Here is a 22,953-nt window from a genome sequence, read left to right on the forward strand (position 1 = left end):
TTTGAAAATATTAAGAAAAATTTATGCTGTGAAATATTAAAGTAAAAGCCTATTGCAATTAAAATCACCTGGCTTTACATTTTTATAGTAAAATTATTTTGCAAATAATCCAAATTGTTAAAGTGACAACATGAGGATCTGAGTATAATTATTAATGTAATAATGCTAAATTTTATGTAATAAAATTTAACTCTCATAGAACTGAAGTGAGAGTAATAAAATAACTACCACCACTGTCTAGTGCTAAATACATGGAAGGGATATAACAAATTGTGAGTGGAGTTGTTTCTGTGTTTTAAAACTTCATAGAGTTTACCATTAATTTTAAAAAGAGTACTTACATTAGTTTTATTTTTTGCAGAGTACTTTCAAGTTTAAATCTGAGAGTGATATTCATTTGGCAGAACATCATAAACAAGTTCTGTATGATGGGAAACTTGCAAGTAGTATTGCCTTTACGTACAATGCTAAGGCCACTGATGCTCAACTTTGCCTGGAGTCATCACCAAAGGAAAATGCATCCATTTTTGTACATTCTCCACATGCTCTCATGCTCCAGGTAGGTGAATAATAGTTTTATGTTACTATCAGCATTGACTGTGTTTATGTATTAAACTTTGCTCATTTATAAATCTACCATTGCTGTTTCAAATTGTTTAAAATTAGCTTTTGTCACTTATGTTTTTTGGGTTGTGAACAAAATGCATTAATATATTAGTATGTCCTTTAAACTAAAATGTATTGATTTTTGAAGATACCATTGCTTTTAGAATGTACTACTCTAGCATAAAAATTACCAGAATTTTGCCCAATTCTGTTGCCTAGAATTACTTTTGCTATTCTAAGTCTCTTTTGGTTCCAAATGAATTTTAGGATTGTTTTCTCTAGCTCTGTGATTTTGATTGGGATTGCAAACTGGGTAACAGTTTGGAAATATGGCCATTTTCACTATATTGGCTGCTTATCCAAAAAGGATATTTGTTTTCTAATATTTTATGCAATGTCCTTTTGCAGAGTAATGTAGTTTTCATTGTGAAGTTCTTTTACTTCCTTTGTTAAATTGATTCCTAAATATTTCATTTTTGATGCTACTGTGAAAAGTGTTGTCTTTCAATTCATTAGTATCTTATTCTACACTAAAATTTGATTTTAGCTCCATATTTTCAGCATAAAGATCTTAAGATTTCAGATTTAGAAGCCATTAGCAAAGACAATCTTGATTTTAAAATTTTATATGTATATGTGTATTCAAAATTGTACAATGTTTTTTAATTATAAGGCTTTTGGGAATAAGGAAATACTGATGTAAATTATATTCTAGCAGTTTAATAACGTTTCTGTTTTTTAATATAGGATGTGAAAGCTATAGTAACACATTCAATTCATAGTGCGATTCACTCAATTGGAGGAATTCAAGTGCTTTTTCCACTTTTTGCACAACTGGACAATCGACAACTCAATGACAGTCAAGTGGAAACAACTGTCTGGTAAGTTTTCTTTGAATGTACAGTGGCTGGTATTTTTACACACTTAGAGTAATCATGGTTTACTCAGTGCTGTGTAATTTATTGGAGTATTTGGATTTTGTCTTTGCAGTGTTAATACAAACTTCTTTTAGAACTAAGGCAAATATATATTTATACAATATAAAATCAGCCACAATGCTTAGATTCTTATTACCATACAATAATTCCTTCTCTAAAAATAAGTAAAAATTCTTACTAGTTGTGGCATAGTTATTATACAGTTGAGGAAAATTCTTAGTACTGACCTTGTTCTTTGCTAATAATTATGATTTGCCCTGTATAGTTGTAGGAAATTATTAGGGTAAAGTTTATTCACAAGAATACTAATTAATATCAGTTATGTAATTTTTATCTTAAAGAGAGGTATTATTTTATAATTCTCTTAACACAATTTAAGATTAGCACTGTATTAATTGACATCAGCTATTCTTTAAATACAGTTCATTTTTGAGGACCTAAATGGCATACGCGTATGCATGTAAAATAAAGTAACTTTTAATCATGTTGAATACCATATATACTTTTTATAGCTTCTATTAATTTTATAAAGAAGTACCTATTCATCAAATTCTGATTCACTGTTATATCTTAGAATTATATATGTGAATTTAAATATGAACTTTAGCAACAATTGTAACTATGTACATTGTATGATTTTGGACTGTAAAGGACACACACACACACACACATATACATATATATATATATATATATACATACACATTAAATTTTAGTCAAAAATAGTATAGGAATGCTTCATTAGTATTTATAAGATACATAAAAGATTCTTCACAGGTCATCTAATTTTAAATTGATGGAAAAATTAGTGAATGAAGCTATGGGAAAAATTTTAAGGTTCAATGAAATGTAACACTCAATTTTGTCGTGTTAACTGAATTGTTATTGTCATTTTATTTTAATATAGCTAATATTGTTCCTGTATTAGAACTGTTGTAAAGTATAAATTTAAATGTAAATGTGATTTGTGCATTTACAACATTCATCTCCCATCTGTAGGTCAGCTTTATTTTATATCAATGTAGTATGAAGTCTGGACTTTTGAAAGTTAAATGCTTTGAAGTGAAAAGAAATTCTGAAGTTATTTTATTGGTGGCACATCAGCTTGTTGAAAGAACCAGACCTTAAATTCTGGTCCTGGATTTAAATTAAAAATGTTTTTCTATTTTTTATCTCAGTGAACCAGTACACATTTATTAGAAATTTAAAGCCTAATACATTTATTAGAAATTTAAATACTATGAAATGAATTCTGTATGTAATTTAAGTATTGCTTATGAATTGATATAAAATACATGATGTTTAAAATCTGAAATAAACTTTGTTGCTTAGTGAAGAGATTAAGGAATATTATTTAGTTTGAAATGCTAAAAATTATCCCAATAACTTATTCCTTTATAAATAGCTATTATAAAATATTAGTGCAGTAAACGTATTGAACAGGTTATGTAATCCTGGACACAGATTTTCTTGTTAACTACTTGTCTTCTAAACTCATTTCAGTATTTATATTATACTGTATTTTGGTATTTAAATTGTATTTATTTGATCTAAGAGATAATTGTGAGGAGTCATCATATTGATTTTCATTTTGATTTGTTTTTAGTTCTTTTACATGATTCACTTTAATTTTTCTTACAATTACTAATTCCAACTTTTTTAGTGGTATATATTAAAATCTTAATTTACAGCTAATAGAAAATACACAGTAGGAAAGAAATCACTGTCCTCTTTAAAAGCAATGCTTAATTCTAAGATATTCTTTGATTCAGTGATGTGCTATTTTGGAATTCTTATGTACTACTTTTTCATCAGTTATTTAACCCCTGATGTCTAAGGTGTGCTCTTTTGTAGGTGATAGTATATGTTAGTAATACAGAGTTTGGTTATTTAAAATCTTGAAGAGGACTAGTATAGAAAAGTATGTGCATCAGTAATAAGGTCATTCATTTTTTTAAAATGTTGAAAGCAATTTTTAAATTTCTCCTGTATTTGAAGAGTGTAGATTATTAACTAAGCATGAATTTATAGAATTTCTAGGCATATTCTTATGTCATCAATTCATAAAGATGAATGGGACCTTAAAGTAGGATGTTTCATTTTATTTTTAGTCAACATTAAATTTTTCACATGAATGAAGTCACATTAAAGCTCTTAACCTTTCAGAGAAAATCTAATACACAATTTTTGATAATCTCTTTACATGTGAAATATATGACAAAATGTTGTAATACTGTTCTGTTTTTAATTACCTTTTGGAGAAATTGAGCTAAGCTCTAAAGTAAGTGTTTGCTCTGCCTTTTGTGTTTAAAGCTGAAGTATTTTACTTTCCATACATTTTGCTTACTGAATAGTACCTTGTTTAAAAAATGAAACTTTTTACTGTTTGCAGAGAATTTCCTCTGTTACCATTACTGTAACATTTTCATCAACTTTGATGAATTTTACTCAATATAGAGGGGTTAGTATTAAAATAATTCATTGAAGGAAAGATCTTATTTTCTGAAGCTTGTTAAGATAGATTTATTTGTGTAGAAGTTTTGTGGCTTTTTAAAATTCTAAATGCTACATATTACACTTTTTACTCTATTTGTGGACTTTCAAGTCAGATAGACTTGGGTTCAAATCCTGCACTTAATGTTGATGAATAGTGCAACTTTGAGTATGTTAATAACTTTTTAATACTTTAATTTCCATCATGATAAATTTAGAATAGTAACAATGTACTTAACTATTTATTTAAACTAAATGCATTAAAATAAACAGATCGCATATAAAAAGCATTGAGTACATTCAAATTTTAGCTTTTATAATGAGAATAAACTGTTTCTCTAAGATGCTCTTCGACACTGTAATTTTTTTTTTTTTTTTTTGGTACCGGGGATTGAACTCGGGTTCTTACACTTGTGCAGCAGGCAGCGAAACCACTGAGCTAAATCCCTGGCCTTCAACACTATAATTTTATATTTAAATATCATCAATCCTACAGAAATAAATTATAATAAGGCTCTTATTACTCCATATGTGAACTTTTTTTTACTGATAGTATTTTGTTAGAGAAATACTTTCTTAAGTAATTATGTACACCTTGCATTTTATATTTCAGTTACAGTAATGAAAACTGGTTTAGAATCATCCATCCATTTTCTAGATAGAGTGGCTTCTTTTTTTCTAGATATGTTAGTTGAAATGTGGATGTCAATACTAATTCATAGAAACTTAGAAGAGTTTAGGCTGATTTTTCTTTATGGTTATTGGTCTTAGTTTCCCTTGTAGTATTGAAATATCCAGGCAAAATACTGTTCATTGGATTCTTTTAATAAATATCTTTTCTTAGGATACAAAAATGTTAAGCAACAAATTAGTAGATTAATACTATTAAACAGTCAAAAAGTTTGTGACAATAGTATTTTTGAAGTGATCTGTTTTTCAGTAAATAAATTAGGTGAGTGTGTTTTGTTACTTCATCTTGTTTATAATTATTCTCCATCACTTCAAGTAATTCTCCAAAATGGTCAAGACTATGTGAATGTTTTATTATTCCTTGGGGAGTAATATTTTATCTTTGGTTGATCTACTCAGTGCAGTGAATATTGAAAGCAATAACTAAACAAACTACTTTTCAATAGACATTTGATACTTATTCAGTGACTCAAATGAAATTAATAAATTAATCCAAGAAGCTTTACTCCAATCCTGAAATGACATATCTTTTGTATTTTGTCTAGAAATGACTCAGTAAATTAAATACAGTTTTCATTTTCTTGTGAATTTGATAATCAGATACATTGGTTACAAATAAAATATCTTCCTTAAATTGGACTTTATTAAAAAAATGAACAGCTGCAGTTAAATTTCATACGCAATACAAAACAAAACAAAACAAAACTGTCCTCACCTAATGACATAGGAATTTTTTGCTTTAAAACTACATATGTTTTCTAGGACAAGTTGATTTTTGTATGTTAAACTAAATTACATTGAAAGTTCTTAATAGTAAATGTGTTTTTGCCTCAAACCCTGTTCTGTATGAGTATCTGATTATAGGTGGTGTGGATGTCCATGGGTGTATGGTAGGAATGCATGGTATTTGTTGTGTACTTTTTAATCTGTTTGACTTTTGAAAATAACCAGTTAAGTAATTTTTTCAAAAAGACTCAAATAAGCAAATATTACCATAAAGTACTGCAATAAATTATTTCTAATAAATACGCACACAAAATAAAGGATATACAGTGGTACCTCAGTTCAGGAACCTAATTCATTCCACACTTTTGGAAAAGGTGGCCATATTTGTGTTTGTGCAAGAAGATGGGCACAGCCATATTTGTCACACAATGTAGTATGCAAGCAAAAACAAAAGTTTTCAAAACAAAATTGTTTGTAAACAAAAGTGTTCGTGGATTGAAGTACTACTGTAAATTATAGGCAGGGTAAATTGTAAGCTGATAAAATATTTCAGTATTTTATCTCATCTAAATATATTTTGCTAATGATGAGGAAGAAGGAAATTGAGTACCTTTTTCAGGACATGAAGGCTTAAGTGGCTGAACAGAGTTCTGATTTTGAAATCCTGACTCCAGAGTTCTCACTCAACCACTTGAGAATGGCTTTATTTTTAGTGCTATCCATAAGTTCGTCATTTTATAATGAAAATTATTTCATGTGACAATTTTAATGAATTTCTATATTCTTTCTAGGAAAATTATTATTTTCATAGAGCAAATATCAAATTCAATAACATAGCAAGATACAAACATAACACTGAATAGTATTTCTTTTAATGAATTTTATTGGTACATTTAAGGTATACAGTATAATGATACTCATCATTGGAAATTTGCACGTTTGCATAATCCATCTTGGTTCTTATTTTTTCCCCATTCCCTGCCCTCCCTTCAGTCCCTCCACCCCTCCCTATTTACAAAGACTTTGTTTCCATTTTTTCATTTTCTCATATTAATTCCATTCTCTTTTTTCTTTTCCCCTACCCCTCCTACTTCAGCTTCCCTTTTGCATCTTTTCTTCCTATTTCACATTATCTGTTATATCTTTTAGTCCTTATTTGCACTTTCAGTTTCTCACACTACAGAAACTATTTGGTATTTATACATGTGTGTCCTATTTATTTCACTTAAGAGTATTGCCTCAATATGCATCCATTTAGCTATAAATGTCTCTAATTTCTCATTTTTGATGGCTGAGTAGTACTCCATTTTATAAAAAAAACACATTTTCTTTATCTAGTCTCCAGTTGATGGGCATTTGGGCTGCTTCCAAGTTTTAGCTATTACAAATTGTGCTGCTGTGAACATGGGTGCACATAGATCACTGTGGTATGGTTCTTTTAATTCTTTGGGGAAGATACCCAGCAGGGGAATAGCTGGATCAAATGGGACTTGCAGTCCTAGTTCTTTGAGGTATCTCCATACTGATTTCCACAGTGGTTGCACCAGTTGACACTCCCACCAGAAGTGGAGCAGTGCTCCTCTTTCACCACAGCCCCGCCCAGCATTTGTTATTGATTGATTTCATGATAGCAGCCATTCTTTCTGGGGTGAAGTGGAATCTCAGCATTGTTTTCATTTTCATCTCTCCAGTGACCAGTGATGTTGAACATTTTTTCATATGTTTATTTGCTCTTTCTACTTCTTTGAGAAGTGTCTGTGCATTTCAGATGCCCATTTTTGGATTGGGTCTTTAAATTTGGGAGGTCTGATTTTTTTAAATTCTTTATAGACTCTAGATAATAGACCTTTGTCTGAGGGACAGCTGGTGAAAATTTTTTCCCACGTTGTGTGTTGTCTTTTCATGTTGCTGGTTTCTCTTGCTGTGTAGAAGAAGCTTTTTAGTAAGAAGAGATCCCACTTGTTGATTTTTTTTGCTAGTGCATGGGCAACTGAGGTTTTGTTCATAAAATCTTTTCCTACACCAGTGTCTTCAGAAGTTCTACCTAAACTCTCTTCCAGCTGGTTCAGCGTTTCTATTTTAATATTTAGATCTTTAATACATATTGACTTTAGTTTAGTGCATGGTGAGAGATATAGGCATAGTTTTAATCTTTGGCAAGTTGAAACCCAATTTTTCCAGCATCATTTATTAAAACTACTGTCTTTCCTCCAGTGAGGGTGCTACTTTTTCGAAGATGAAGTGGATGAGTGTGTCTGGAGTTGTTTCTACACCTTGTAATCTGTTCCATGGGTCCTCAGGTCTGTTTCTTTTCCAGTACTGTGCTGTTTTTATCACAGTAGCTTTGAAGTATAGTTTCAAGTTGGGGATTGTGATACCCCCTACCTTGTCTTTATTGCCTAGAATTGCTTTTGCTATTCTAGGTCTCTTGTTCCAAATGAATTTTTGGATTGTTTTCTCAGGGTACATGAAGTATGCTTCTGGGATTTCAATTGGGATTGCATTGAATCTATATAGCAGTTTTGGAAGTATGTTCATTTTCAGTATGTTGATTCTTCCTACCCAGGAGCAAGGGATGTCTTTCCATTTTCTGATATCCTCTTCAGTCTCTTCTTTCAGAGTGTGATAATTTTCAGAGTAGAGGTCTTTGATTTCTTTTGTTAGGTTGATTCCTTGGTATTTCAGTGTTTTGGATGCTATTGTGAAGGGAATCAATTGCCCCATTTCTCTCTCAGTGAGTCTGTTTTTTTGTATACAGAAGAGCTATTAATTTTTATGTGTTGACCTTATATCTAGCTACTTTATTGAATTTGGTTATTAAGTCTAGAAGACTTTTGGTGGAGTTCTTGGGGTCTTCTATATAGAGTATCATGTCATCTGCAAATAATGACAATTCAACTTCTTCATTTCCTATCTTTATTCTTTTTATTTCTTTCTCTTGTCTAATTGCCGTGGCTAATTTTTCCAAAACTATATTGAGCAGGAGTGGTGATGGTGGACATCCTTGTCTTGTTCCTGATTTTAGTGTGAAGGGTTTCAGTTTTTGACCATTTAGTGTGGTGTTGGCTGTTGGTTTTTCATAGATGGCTTTTATCAGATTGAGGTAGAGACTGTCTCTTCCAATTTTTTTTGGAGTTTTTATCATAAATGCATGTTGGATTTTGTCAAATGTTTTTTCTGTGTCTGTTGAAATGATCATTTTTTTTCTCTTTGGCTCTATTAATATAGTGTATTACATTGATTGATTTGTGCATGTTGAACCATCCCTGCATCCCTAGGATGAATCCCACTTGGTCAGAGTATATGATCTTCATGATGACCTTCTGCATTCTATTTGCCAGTATCTTATTAAGGATTTTTGCATGTATGTTCATAAGTGAGATTGACCTATAGTTCTCTTTTTCAGTTTGGTCTTTTTCTGCTTTGGGGATCAAGGTGATGCTTGCTTTCAGGAATGAATTCAGGAATGTTGCTTCCCTTTCAGTTTCTTTAAAGAGTTTAAACAGTGGTGGCAGTACTTCCTCTCTAAATGTCTTATAAAATTCAGTAGTGAAGCCATTAGGACCTCGACTTTTCTTAGGTGGTAAGTTTTTTAATTACATTTTCAATTTCATTGATTGATATTGGGTCATTCAAAATTTTTGGGTCATCTTCGTTCACCTTTGGTAATTCACACGTATCTAGGAATCTGGCCTATAGGTTCTTGAAGTAGGCACTGATGATCCTCTGAATTTCTTCTGGGTCCTTGTAATTTCACCCTTTTCATTCCTAATTGCATTGATTTGGGTCTTTTCTTTCCTTTTTCTGATAAGGTTGGTTAAGGGTTTGTCACTATTGTTGATTCTTTCGAAGAACCAATCTTTGGCTTCATTGATTTTTTGTATCCTTCTCTTAGTCTCCATTGAATTGATTTCTGCTTGGATATTTGTAATTTTCTCCCTTGTATGATCTTTGGGTTTGTCCTGCTCTTCATTTTCTAGAAGCTTGAGGTTCAGCATCAAGGTGTGTAATTGAGCTCACTCTGTTTTCCTAATGTGAGTATTCACTGCTATGAATTTCCCTCGTAAGACTGCTTTCATTGTGTCCCATAGATTCCGATATGTTGTATTGTCATTGTCATTTAATTGTTGGAACTGTCTGATTTCTTCTTTAATTTCCTCTGTGACCCATTGGTTATTCAGAAGTGTGTTGTTCAGTTTCCATGTGTTCATGAAATTCTTCCATTTTCTTTTGCTATTGATCTCCAATTTGATCACACTATGGTCTGATAATATAAAGGGGATAACTTCAATACCTTTGCACTTAATTCAACACATTCTATGAGTAAGTATTTGGTCTATTTTAGAGGACGACCCATGTGCAGCTGAAAAGAATGTGTATTCTGATTTTGTGGGGTGGAATACTCTGTAAACATCTGTTAAGTTCATTTGTTTAAGAGTTTTATTGAGTTCTAGTATTTTGTTTTTTATTTTTTGTCTAGTTGTTCTAGCTATTTGTGACGGTGGGCTATTGAGGTCCCCCACTAGTATTGTATTAGTGCTTATATGATTTTTTATGTCTGTTAGTATTTGTTTTATATAATTGGGTGCACTACTGTTTGGTGCATATATATTAATGATTGTCATTTCTTCCTCTTGAATTGTTCCTTTTACCATGATGTAGTGTCCTTCTTTGTCTCTCTTAATCAGTGTTGGTTTGAAATGCACTTGACCTACAAAGAGGATAGCTACTCCTGCATTTTTCAGATTCCTTTCACATGGAAAATTGTTTTCCATCCTTTAGCTTTTAGTCTATGTATTTCTCTTTGAATTAAGTGTGTTTTTTTGCATTCAGCATATTGTTGGATTTTGCTTCTTGACCCATTCTGCCAGTCTATTTCTTTTGATTGGTGAATTAAGACCATTAACATTGATGGTTATAAATGATATGTATTGACTTATCCTTTTCATGCCTTTTATTTTTGTTGGATTCTCCCCATTTGCTTTTAATTTCTTTTTGTGTCTGATGGATTCATTCTGCATTGCTTCCTGGGGTTGTGATCTTCATTGTCTTTTCCTAGGATATTGTTTAAAATGTTTTGGAGTGCCTGTGTGGTATTCATGAAGTCCCTAAGGTGCTTTTTGTCATGAAAGTATCTTATTTCTCTATCAGTTTTGAAAGATATTTTTGCAGGGTCCATCAGTGTGTGCTGGGTGTTTTTTTCCTTTATGTCTTGAAATACGTCCCACCACACTCTTGCCTTGAGGGTTTGCATTGTGAAGTCTGATGTGATTTTGGTGGGCTTTCCTTTGTATGTGATTTGTTTCTTTTCTCTAAGTGCTTGTAGAATTTTGTTCTTGGATTTCTAGAATCTTGCGTAGTATATGTTTAGGTGTAGATTTTTTTCAGTATGGCTAGTTGGAGCCCTATATCCCTCACTTACCTGTATGTCAAGTTCTTTTCCAGTATTTGGTAACTTTTCTGCCATTACTTCTGTGAGCAGATTTTTATGACATCTGCACACTCTCCTATTTCTTCATTGACTCCAGTCAATGTGATGTTATTCTTCTTTGCACCATCTCCAGCTGCTGGATTGATTTCTCATGGTCCCTATTTTAAAGAAATTTTTGTTTTCCTGGTCACTAATTACCATCCTATCCTCTATATCTGAAATTCTGTCCTCTCATTTGCTCATTCTGCTATGTTAACATTCAGTGTAGTTTTTAATCTCCTGGATATCTGTTTCCATGTGTTTTATGGGTTCCATTCGTTTCCTATTGGGATTACATTATATTCCTCAGCTCCTCTATTTTTTCATCTGTGTCTGCTGTAGATTTAGTAATCATGTCTTATACTATGGACACAATCTCTGCTGTTATCTGAGAAATTATTTCCGATTTCATTTTTTCCAGGTCCTCTTTTGTTGCCAGTTCAGGGAGGCCACGTGTTTGGGTATCAGATTGTTCCATCTCATTGCCCTTTGGGGTTGCCATAGGTGATCCTGAAGTCTGGTTTCGAGAATTATTTACTTGTCTTCTCATTTCAACAGATGCAGCCTGCTGTGCCTCTGTTGAGGTGAATTTTTTCTCCCTCAGTGGTCTTCAGTTCTCAGAAAGTTACTGAGCAGCCTTTACTCTGCTGGTCCACCAGTACACCAATTCCTGAGTTCAGAGTGGTGGCTTTATGGATCCCTGAGCTGACCCTGTTGTCTGGGTGGGCTTCTGGCTGGGCCTGAGTACTCTTGGGGTGGTATCTAGCTATGCCTCTAGCTGTACCCCAGTTCCTGTTGTCTGTGCACGTCTCCATGCACTTGTCAATGGTATTGGGGCAAGTCTCTGGCTATTGTTTGTGTGCCTGTGTAGCTCTTTTCCAGGTGGGTCCTTGGCCCTGGCTGATGGAATGGCGGGCATCTGGCTGAAGCTTGTTGGCCTGTGCAGGTCTTTTCTGGGTGTGACTTTGGCCTGGGTGGGTGTACAGGAGCCTCTGGTGTCAGGGCAGACCCCTGGTTGGGATGTCCCTGCAACCGCACTGGTCTGGGCCACACATCTGCTCCCTGGGATCTGCGCGCCTTTATGGATGGAATGGTGGGCCTCTGGCTGAAGCTTGTTCCTCAAATCAGTTGTATTTCTAAGTGCCAATAACAAACTCACTGAGAAAGAAATTAGGGAAACAGATACCTTTCACAATAGCATCACGAAAAAAGGAATAGTTAGGAATTAATCTAATCAAGGAAGTGAAAGACTTGTGCAATAAAAATTACAGTTCTCTGAAAAAAGAGGTTTAAGAGGCTATCAGAAAATAGATATTTCCTGTTCCTGAAATGGCAGAACCAATTTAACTTTAACCAAGTTAAAATGGCCGTATTTCCAAAACTGTTGTGTAGATTTAATGCAATCCAGTAAAAATGTCTAGTAAAATTTCTTATAGAACTGGCAAAAGCAATCCTAAAATTCATATGGAACCAGAAGAGATTTAGAATAGGGCAAGGAAGAGACAATTGCAATCCTGGACTTCAACTTATACTATAGTGCTACTGTGATTAAAAACAGCATGCTTTTGGCAAAATATAGACTTGTGTATCAAGGAACAGAATAAACCATACAGACAATCTCCAAGCACATTTAGTTACATGATGTTTGAAAAAGGGGCAGGCCAAATCCCTTTGCTGGAGAAAAGATAGCTCCTTTAACAAATAGTGCTGGGAAAATTGGCTATTCACATGCTGAAAGTTGAACCTAGAACTGCATTTCTCACTGCACTAACCTTAAAATCAAAATGGATCAAAGATCTCAGCATTAGAACAAAAACAAGATGCAGAAAGACAAAATAGGTAAAACTCTTGAAGACATAGATATAGCATAGGCAAAGACTTTCTGAACAAAAACCCAGTTGCACAAGAAATAACACCGAGAATCAACAAATGGGATCACATCAAATTAAAAAGCTTCTGTACAGCAATGGAAATAATCAACAGAGTGAAGAGACCACCTACAGAATGGGAAAAATTTTGCTAACTATTCCTCGGAGAAAAGACTAATATCTACAACATATAAAGAGTGGAAAAAATTAGAGTGCCTAAATTTAGGGACCCAATCAAAAAATGGCATCTGAAATGAATAGACACTTCATATATATATATATATATATATATATATATATATATATATATCCAATAAATATATGAAAAAAATTTCCCTATTGCTACCATTTGAGAAATGCAAATTAAAACAACACTGAGATTCCATCTTACTCATTGAGAAATCAACCGATAACAAATACTGACAAGGCTGTCAGGAGAAAGGACCCTTCTTCATTTTTTGTGGAACATAAACTGGTACAACCACTATGGGAAATCACCATGGATACTCCTGTAAATACTAAAAATAGAAATTCCATTTGACCCACCTATTCCCCTTGCAGGTATTTTCCCAAAAGAGTTAAAGACACATACAACACACACATGTTTATAGGAGAGCAATTCCTAAAAACTAAATCTTGGAAACAGCCTATATGTCTATTAGCAGATGAATGGATAAAGACAATGTGGTATTTATACACAATACAGTATTACTGTGCCATAGTAAAGGATAAACTTGAGTCATCTGTAGAAAAATGGGAACACCTTGACAACATAATGCTAAATGAAGTATCTCAGACACACAAGCTTAAATATCGTATGGTTTCTCTTGTATGAAAAACCCCATATGTATGAAATAAAAGACAGATAATAGGAAAAAGAGATAGAAAAAAAGCCTGGACAGTGTGTCTATGTAAAAGTATACCTTAAGTTAGCACAGTGGTCTTACATGTTTTATATGTTCTTTGGCTTATTAGTCTGGTTTTTAATCTGTATATATGATAATTAACTTCAGAAGTTTTTATAAGATAAATAAATGAATCTGATGCTAGAAAAGTAAAAGAGGCTGGAAGAAAGAAATAAAAAGTAATTGAAATGTCTTATGTACATGTACCAATTCTCTACAGTGAATGTAATCATTATGTACTGCAAACATGTACTAGTAAAAGTTAAAAAAAAGAAAATTCTTTTTTTTTACTTATGAATCCAAGTTATTTTGTAGATTGATGGAATAAAAAGTTTAGAGAATAGCTAAGTATGACTACAAGTTGTTTAATATACTCATGGAATATAAAATATAAAAATTTAGAGAAACTAATCATGTACAAGGTCCTATCATGATAAATGTCCAATTATAATTTAAAATATATGATATGAAAGTTAATTTAATAAACTTAAATCATGTTTTTTTGTAAAACTGGCTAATAAAGTTATTGTTCTAATTAACTTGAAGTGTATATAGTTTTTATATAATCAGCCCTTCTAATAATTAAATATTATAATTTAAACTCCTGATTATCACTACTGACACATGTAAAACAAGAAAATTATCTGGGAAATTTAAATATTTCAGTGTCATACCACCTTGGTCAAATATCCTTGTTTACTTGGAAGTGTCATAAAAATCCAGTGACTAACCATATTTTCTGATTTTTAATCCATGAAAAATCACCTGTTGTGCATTCATGTTAAAATTTTACTACTTGCTGTTAACCCAGCTGATTTAAAATTGGCATGTGATTGCTTTGACAAAAGAAGTATAATCAGTTCCTGTTTAAAATAGTTGTCTCTCTTACAGAAATTGTTTGTACTTGTCGAGTATAATTAATAATTCAATTTTGAAAATCAAGTAAAAATTTTTACTAAGCTATATCTTATTCAGTTATATTTCCTTTATGTTTTTTATCTAGAAACTTTACCACTGGCACTTAGTATTCTAATTTGTCTGACTTTAAAAGATTTACTAAATTGGTAATGAAGCCACCATCATAAAAGTGAAATGGGGTCATGAAAATGCATTTCATATCTATATACTATGAGTATTAGAAGAAAAAAGAAACTAATTTGTTCAATGAGGTTTAACTAGAATAAAATGGAATTTTATTGAAATTAATGTGCAAATTAATTTGTAAGGGGTGAAAAATAAAATACATTAAATAGTCTGCCTGAACTGTAGGGGAATGATAAAAGTTTACAGCATATCTTGAAATTTAATTAATTTGTCATCTTTTAATAGGAAAGGGCATTTTGCTGTTTTGTAGGTAATTTGGATATAAAATCAACTCTGTGAAACAAAAAAAATGAATGCTTTTTTGTCTCAGGTAACTACCAGTTGAATTAAAAAAATATATATGTATTACATGTAGAATATACACAGAAAAAAGAAATGGAAGTAGAGATAATAAAGAACAATGACAGGCCGTATAATCCAATTTTATACTTAACTACTAAAATACACTAAAAGGTTCATTAAAAACAAAATCAGAATTTATAAACTGATATAAATGAGATAAACTATCTCATTTAAAACCAGTGAAGAGAAGGCAAGTCTTAATTTTGGTCGACTGCAGTTTAGTGTTTTGTTGGGGTTTTTTGTTAAATAAGAAGTATGTATAATCTGTCCTATGTAGAATGCATATCTGATTATCGTTTTCCTAAGAGAGTACACAGATTCCTTGTTTGCTGCCTAAAGTTGTTCAGTTAAACCACATAGAAATAATAGAAAGCCCATCATTTTTGTTACATTTTCTCTAAAAAGATGGTTAAATCATTATTAAATGTCTACAATGTTTCCTAAAGTTTGAATTCGTCCATGGATTGGGGGCACCATACATACTCAGTTTCACTTAATTTATGGTTATTTTATAGTATTTTTCATTCAGGAAGAGTTAGAACATGCCACAGGGCTAGAGTGATAAATTTCTGATTGCATCAGTTGCACTGCAGATCTTTCATTAGCAAATTCAAGTAGATTTGAGTGTACCTTAAATTACTGGTACAGGTGCTTGTTTTGGTATGCAATTTTCAGAACAACAAAATGCTTCCTTGATACAACTCGTTTATGATTTAAAACATTGAACTATACATGCAAAAGTGCCTTGCATGTAGATTGCTGCTGGGGACACAGAGGAAGGTCTTAGGTGCCTACACCTTAATAGTTCATTTGAAAATAGCAGTAATCTTGTTTTTCTGGTAGCTTGTCTATCTCATGAGAGTTACAGACATGTGTCTACTAGAATCTAAATTCTGTGCAAATCTTAGATATTATTATGTTTGAGTTTTATTTTGGTATTTTCCATATTTGTGATATATTGAATTCAATCCATTTTTGATACTTCTTTTAAAATTTGTCTTTATTAATGGGTAAGGTTAATCTAAATCTGGTTATTAAATATTTCTATGAGGATCTTTTTGGATTGATAGATATAAGCATCTTGAGAACATAACATTATTTTTGAACATTTATTTATGGAAATAATCCAAATATTTATGACTTGGTTATCAAGAAGATAGGTAAGCTTCCTTTTTTTTCTTTTTTTTTGGTACTGGGGATCGAACTCGGGACCTTGCGCTTTTGAGGCAGGCGGCGGAACCACTGAGCTAAATCCCCGGCCCAAGCTTCCTGTTTAACATGCTTATCTACATTATCTATATTGTGCATGTCAGGAATGACAACATACTTGAAATATTCAAGAAAACTTTTATAGAGTATACCTGTGATTTGCATCAGATTTTCCTTTTTTCTCCTGCCAACTCATGTACAAAGTAAGGATGAAAATTTTTTATATTACCAAACAACATTTCATAGAGTACAAAAGGTGGATCTTGTTTTTAAGATTATTTTATTTATTTAAAAAATATTTCCTCCAAAGTTCGCAATTTTATATAAGGGAATTTCAGATTCTGCTGTTAAAGAAGACCAATCAGCATAAAATCAATAGAGACTAAGTTACAGTGCTATAAGGGTGTAATATTCTGGTGTGCTGTTGTATAGGTTTCAGTGATATACTATACACTCCAAAAAAGCCTGGAGAATTTGAAATGTTTTTACCATAGGGAAATGATAAATGTTTGAGCAGATAGGTAAGTATAACCAGATTTAAACATTATGCTTACATGCATATATATACCAAAACATACATGGTGATATTAAATATTATGTATTTTTAAAAATGTGTATTTGGATGGGGATATGACTGCTGCTTTGCCCAAAGCATTAGTCACAATTAAAATGTTCATGATCTTTCATCTACAATGAATTTTGTAACAGTTACAGCTGAGGAAATTGTAAATGATATGCTATAAAAATGAAATAAAAGTTAGAGTTTTATTCCAATAGAGGCAAAAATTTCATATTTCTGTGGTTCTGTAAAATCAAGTACAACTTTAAAGCCTTAAAAGAAGCTGTGATACCCATTAATATTACAGCTAGGAAGTAGACATTATATGAAATATGGATATATACTCTTGAAAGAGTATTACTCCAGGTACTTGTTAGAATATACAGGAAGCAATATAAGAACAGACAGTATAGCCAGGGAATCTTGTAGAGTTTAACCTGTTGGCATAAAGATGAAATAAAAATTTTGAAACTATTTGAATTTTTATCAGTTGGTCAAGGTTTTATTATAGCTGGGATAAGGTGGTTTATATGTGGCACTGAGTAAGTATATCGCAGTCCAGAGATGAGTAAGCTTTTATATTTGCCCAGTGTTAGAAAGGTGCAGTATTTTGGTCTATAGGATGGATTTTGCGATTGTACCTCATTATTGCAGCCATAGCTATTGAGTGCAATTACAGAGTCAAATGAGCTATGTATAAATTGTAGTATAGATATATAATAGACAATTCAATGTTCATTCTTGTAAATCTGTGTTGGTATACCCTAATTAATTGCTTCTTTCTCAGTGCAGAAGATGGTAACAGGTTTAATATATTCTAGAAAACTCAATATAGGGCATATCTTGTTTAGGAAAAGCCCTTTCAGTTTTCTCATTCCATGGAAAATTTATGGCTGTTGTACTATTATAGTATAATGCTATGGTATTATAGTATAGTTTAAATTTTATATGTACTGAGTTATTGTAATAGATTCATTCTCACTATCAATCATAGCCATCTGAGAGTAAGTGTGTGGATTTGTCTGGGGGTTAATGTGGATAGTTTCTACTTAGGAATATGCAGGTGTTGTTCTGTATAAGAGCTTACAAGGATTTGATGTTCTTAGTGTATTCTGGGTCAAGTCTCCTGGAATATATGATACGAAAAATGAGTAAGAATGAGATATTATTTAAAAACTCTAAAATACATAGTAGTGTACAATTTTTAAACTCTTAATTTTAATAGGATAGGATATGTAATATCAAATCAACTCTGAAATTTGGTGACCTTACACAATTAAGATTTATATATTTATTGTTCACATGAACAAATGTAGTTCATTCAGGGATCTACGGTTTGGGAAGTCATCCTGATATTTGAGAGTAGCCAGTATTCATTGTAGGAGGGAAAAAGAGAGACTAGAGAATTATGTATGGACTTTTCACTGCTGTAGCTCACAAGTCTTCTAATCTTATTTTGTTGATTTAGTCACATGAATAACTAAGGAAGCTGAGAAATGTAGTCCTCTGTATAATCAAGAAGAAGGAATGTGACATTGGAATTGTTAATATCTACCATTGTTTCTGGCACATGTGGTTTCTTAGCTAGTACAGTTAGTGGGTTAGTTCTTTGTTGTAAGAAGATTTAAAGACTATTGGGGGTGTTGTGGCATATAGTATTAAAGCTGCCTCTTCATGGTGATGTGTATCCCCTGCCTTCTGCCAGTATCAGGCCACATTGAATAACATCCCATTAGCATGCTGAGATAAAATGTTAAGGACTCAGATTTTTGGGGGTGTGTGGATAAATATTGGGTTATCTTAGTTTGTAACTTCATTTAATTTTGTAAGAATTTAAAATTTCAGTTCCAGTTATGAGTAAGATGGAGCGAGAGTACCCTACCATTCTTCTCCCTCTCAGTACCAAAAAAACCACTATGGACAAAATCATCAAGCAGGTATTTGAAAGCTCTGTAAAGTATGTAAATATTAACAGGGGAAGAAGAGCAGAATTTGTAGTACCTTTAATCTGGTGGTGAGTTCATTATATTTTGTGCTTCTCTGGTATCCCCCAGGGTAAACTAAATGTCCTGGAAAATGAATTGAATACAAGATATAGTGAGAGATCAAGTGCTCCAAGAGAAACAACCCTTCTAGTTCTAGAGCAAAATTTCTTGTTAATTTTTTTCTTTTTTCACTTTGTCTTCTTATGTCCTAGTGCCCATGCAGTCTTCTCACACTAGATTTCAGTTTTATTAGTGGAACTAGTGCTCCAAGAGGGTGAGACAAACACTTGAGCTTTACTGTATCTTCCTATTTGTAGTTTTGGATGTGGGCAGTTATAGAAGTACATAGTAGAGTGAGACAAAAAGTCTCAGATCCACAACATATCAGGGAGGTCATGGAAAGGGAAAAATTTGAGAAAGTAATTCTATAATTTTTTAACTCCTTCCTGTGTTATACTGCTGTGTATCTAATTCACATAATGGGTTTTAGTCAGTCTGGTAAAGTAAGAAAAGGCCAGACAAGTTATAGAGATTGGAAAGAAAGAATACAGCTGTCAATTTTCATACGCAAAATGATTTTCTACATATAAATTCTCGAGGAATTGATACACACAAAGTTCTAATATTAACATGTTTAGCAAGTTCACAAGATACAAGGTACTAAGAAAAAATCATACTTCTTTTAACAAGTGCAATAAGAAAGCAATTTTAAAAATCCCTTTAGTGGTAGTTTCAAAGTATTTAAGTATATGGTTACAAATTCCACAAAATATGTACAGGATCTTTGTCCCCCAAACCACAAATTTCTGAAGAAATAAAGCAAATATCTACACAAATGGAGACATGCCATGTTCCTGGATAGGAAGATTCAACACAGTATTGGTGACATTAAATGGATAAATAGATTTAGCACAATATTAGTCAAAATCTCTGGATATGCATTGATAAGGAAAAGATAAATCCAAAATTTATATGGGAGGACAGTGTAACTAGGATAGCTAAAATGATTTGAAAAAAATAGTTGGGAATTGTACTTATCTGGCTTTAAAACTTACTATAAAACTAAAATAATAAAATGTGTGATATTAATAAAGTAATACATATATCATTGAAACAAAATAGAATCCAAATGTAGTCCTACACATTTATGAATGATTGCTTTTTAGTAAAGGGTGCCAAAGTAATTCAGCAGAGGAAGAATAGCCATAAGCTAAAACATGAGCCTTGACCTAAATCACATACTAAAAAATTAGCTCAGAAAATTAAGTTTAAATGTAACACGAAACTATAAAACTTTTAAAAGAAACAGGAGGAAACCTTTGTAATCTATATTAGGCAAAGCCTTCTTAGGTACCAAAAGTATGGTACCAAAAGTATGATTCAGAAAAGAAAAAAAATTGATAAATTTGTTATTACTTCATCAAAGTTAAAAATTTTGCTCTGCAAAAGATGCAGTGAAAAGATATACTACAGACTGGGGAAAGAGAATGCCAGATCTCTTATTTGAGAAGGATTTTATATCAAGATTATGTAAAAGACTTTCAACCTTCAGTAGTTTTTAAACATAAGCAAAAAACTTAGACACTTCACCAAAGAGAATATAAGAATGTCAAGATAGTTCATAAAAATATGTCCAACATCACTAGTCAATAGAGACATATAAATTAAAACCACTGTAACACTGTACACCTACCATAATGTTCAAAATAAGAAATATTTGTAGTGCTAAATGCTTGTAAGTGTTCAGAGTAATTGAAACACAGTAGAGTGGTGCCTTGGTTCATGAACACTTACTTGTTTGCAAACAATTTGGTTTTCAAACAGAAGCAATTGGCAGAATTTTCTTTTTGTTTGCAAACTCTGCATCTGATGACAAACATGATGTCCATCATCTTTCTCACACAAACACAAACATGGCTATCTTTTCCAAAATTGTGGAACAAATTAAATTTTGTGAACCAAGGTACTACTGTACTAGTATAATTGCCAAATGGTATAGCCAGTCTCGAATATAGTAGGTCATTATAAATTTAGACATATATTTATATAATTTGGCTTCTAAAGTTTATTTAGCATCTGTGTATTTATTTATGAGAAAGAATGAAAATATTCACAAACAAAGTTGGATGTGAGTGTTTATAGTATCCCTTTTCATAATTGCTATGCAGTAACCCAAATGCCTTTGAAGATGAACTGATACCCAAACTGGCACGTCTGTTGATACAATGGCATACTATTCATCAATTAAAACGAATTAATTCTATATATGTATATATCTATTTGAATGAATTTCAAAGGTAGTACATTGATGTCAAGAAAGAAGTCTCAGAAGGTTACAAACTGATTCCATCTATATGTCATTCTTGAAAATTCAAAACTATAGAGATAGAAAGGAGATAATAATTACTGGAGGTTATGAGTGTTGAAAGGGTGTGACTATAAAGCTGAAAGGCACAAGTGAGGCTTTTTTGATATGATGGAACTGGTTTATATTTTGATTGTGATAGTGATTAAATCTATATATCTGTTAACATTTTTAGAACTGCACACCAAATTTTTAAATATAATAAATTTTACATGATCATTTAAAGTAAAATTAATTGTAAAAACAATAGAAAAATATTTGCACATGTAAAACCTAATTATCAAATTTTTAAGTTATGTAGTCTGATGTTTTGCTGTTTAATTTCTTGCATTTGCTAACTGCAGCACTTTTAGGATATGTTATTAATCTTGCTTCTGTTAAATGGACCGAGGCTTGGCTGAAAGAGCCAGTGTAAGGTTAAAACACTGGCCATTTGGCCTTGCTACTGGGGTATGTTTTGATCCTGAAGAGCATTAAAGTACGCATAAAAAGCTAAAATCACCTATGTGTAAATATAACCTGTTTGTACTTTATACTTTCTAATTTTGAACTTTGTAGGTTCTTTTTAGATGTTAGGAAATTAGATAATTAAATCTCTAAAGTATTTATGTGTCCATGGTTGTAATAGTGATGACTGCCATTTGTAACATGGCCAAGAAATTTTCATAAAGGGGATAGAGTGTGGTGGCATGCATTCTGCAACTGAATGTTTGTTATCATTGAAAATTGTAAAAGGTTCTGCATCACTGGGCTAGAACATTTAGTCCATTATGAGAGATGTTATGTGCATTGAGGTTAAACTGCAGAACTATTAGGCATTGAGAGGGTTTGTTTTCTTTTTAGCATTTAAGTATTTTTAGTAAATGTTGAACATCTTTGGTAGGCGTATGAAAGTATCATGTCTAAAGGCTCTTTTGTTCTCTAAATATAAATTCTGCTAGGTATCATATACTAATATGCAACATATATGAAGCTTAGAAGTGATTTTATATGTGCACTTTTGAAAATTTTGTTTCCTTCATAACAGATTGGAGCATATAAGTAATAATTTTTTAGATTTTGAGGGCTTTTGGCATATTTGTTAGAAATCATTGGTGAAATATGAAATTAAAATCTATTATAAATGAAAGGAAGATACAAATGTATAATAGCCTAACATTTAATAGAGCTCACTAGAAAGCTCCTAAGTATCCACGACAAGATAACAATTCAGTTTATAAGTTGATAAGTGAGCCTGCTTCCTCATCAGTAAGATGCCAAGTTATTGTGGAGAAATTTCATGGCCAATGACAAGCTTATTGATTTCATGTGCTGAGTCTTACATCTGTCCTTACATTTTACTGTGTTACATTTCACTTGTTTCCTCATTTGACTTATTTTCCTTATTTGATTTTTGGCATGAAACTCTATTTGTTTGCCCTGATAAATGTGACAGTGTGCGTGTGTGCGTGTGTGTGTATGTGTATGTGTGTGTGTATTTAATTTCATAGTCTTCATTGAGATTGTATCTTTAGGGAATGTCTTGTCTAAAAATGACTGCTAAATGTACTTGCATTTGGAAGCATTTGGTTTCCACCTGTGAAGGAAAGTAACTTCTAATTTATTGATAGATTATTTTATGATTGTGTTACTAGGAAGTAATTGTCTTGGGTGTGGACTTGAGTAGATTTCTTTTACAGTTTTATTCCTGCTG

The 22,953-nt window shown here is 32.1% G+C and overlaps 1 protein-coding gene and 1 long non-coding RNA gene across 9 annotated transcripts in view; one reads left to right on the top strand and one right to left on the bottom strand.

The window, feature by feature from the left end:
• Nbea (neurobeachin) overlaps positions 1–22,953 on the top strand; it is a 702,149-nt gene that overhangs the window by 135,988 nt on the left and 543,208 nt on the right. For 6 of the 7 annotated variants that reach the window (XM_004854743.3, XM_087199596.1, XM_013075842.3 and 3 more), the window contains exons 9-10: positions 362–559; positions 1,354–1,487. In XM_004854743.3, the coding sequence (XP_004854800.1) occupies positions 362–559; positions 1,354–1,487 (332 nt within the window). Of the gene's footprint in view, positions 1–361; positions 560–1,353; positions 1,488–22,953 lie in introns of those variants that run through there. The other variant, XM_087199600.1, reaches the window with a different exon arrangement.
• Positions 1–22,953, bottom strand: part of LOC147821705 (uncharacterized) — a 48,507-nt gene that overhangs the window by 913 nt on the left and 24,641 nt on the right. For both annotated transcript variants that reach the window (XR_015446696.1, XR_015446695.1), the window contains one exon: positions 18,912–18,979. This is a non-coding gene — a long non-coding RNA (uncharacterized LOC147821705). The remainder of the gene's footprint in view (positions 1–18,911; positions 18,980–22,953) is intronic.

Source organism: Heterocephalus glaber, unplaced genomic scaffold, assembly GCF_053883595.1.
Source record: "Heterocephalus glaber isolate CG9 unplaced genomic scaffold, H.glaber_assembly_v1.0 deba00001720, whole genome shotgun sequence".
NCBI classification, from domain to species: Eukaryota; Metazoa; Chordata; class Mammalia; order Rodentia; family Bathyergidae; genus Heterocephalus; species Heterocephalus glaber.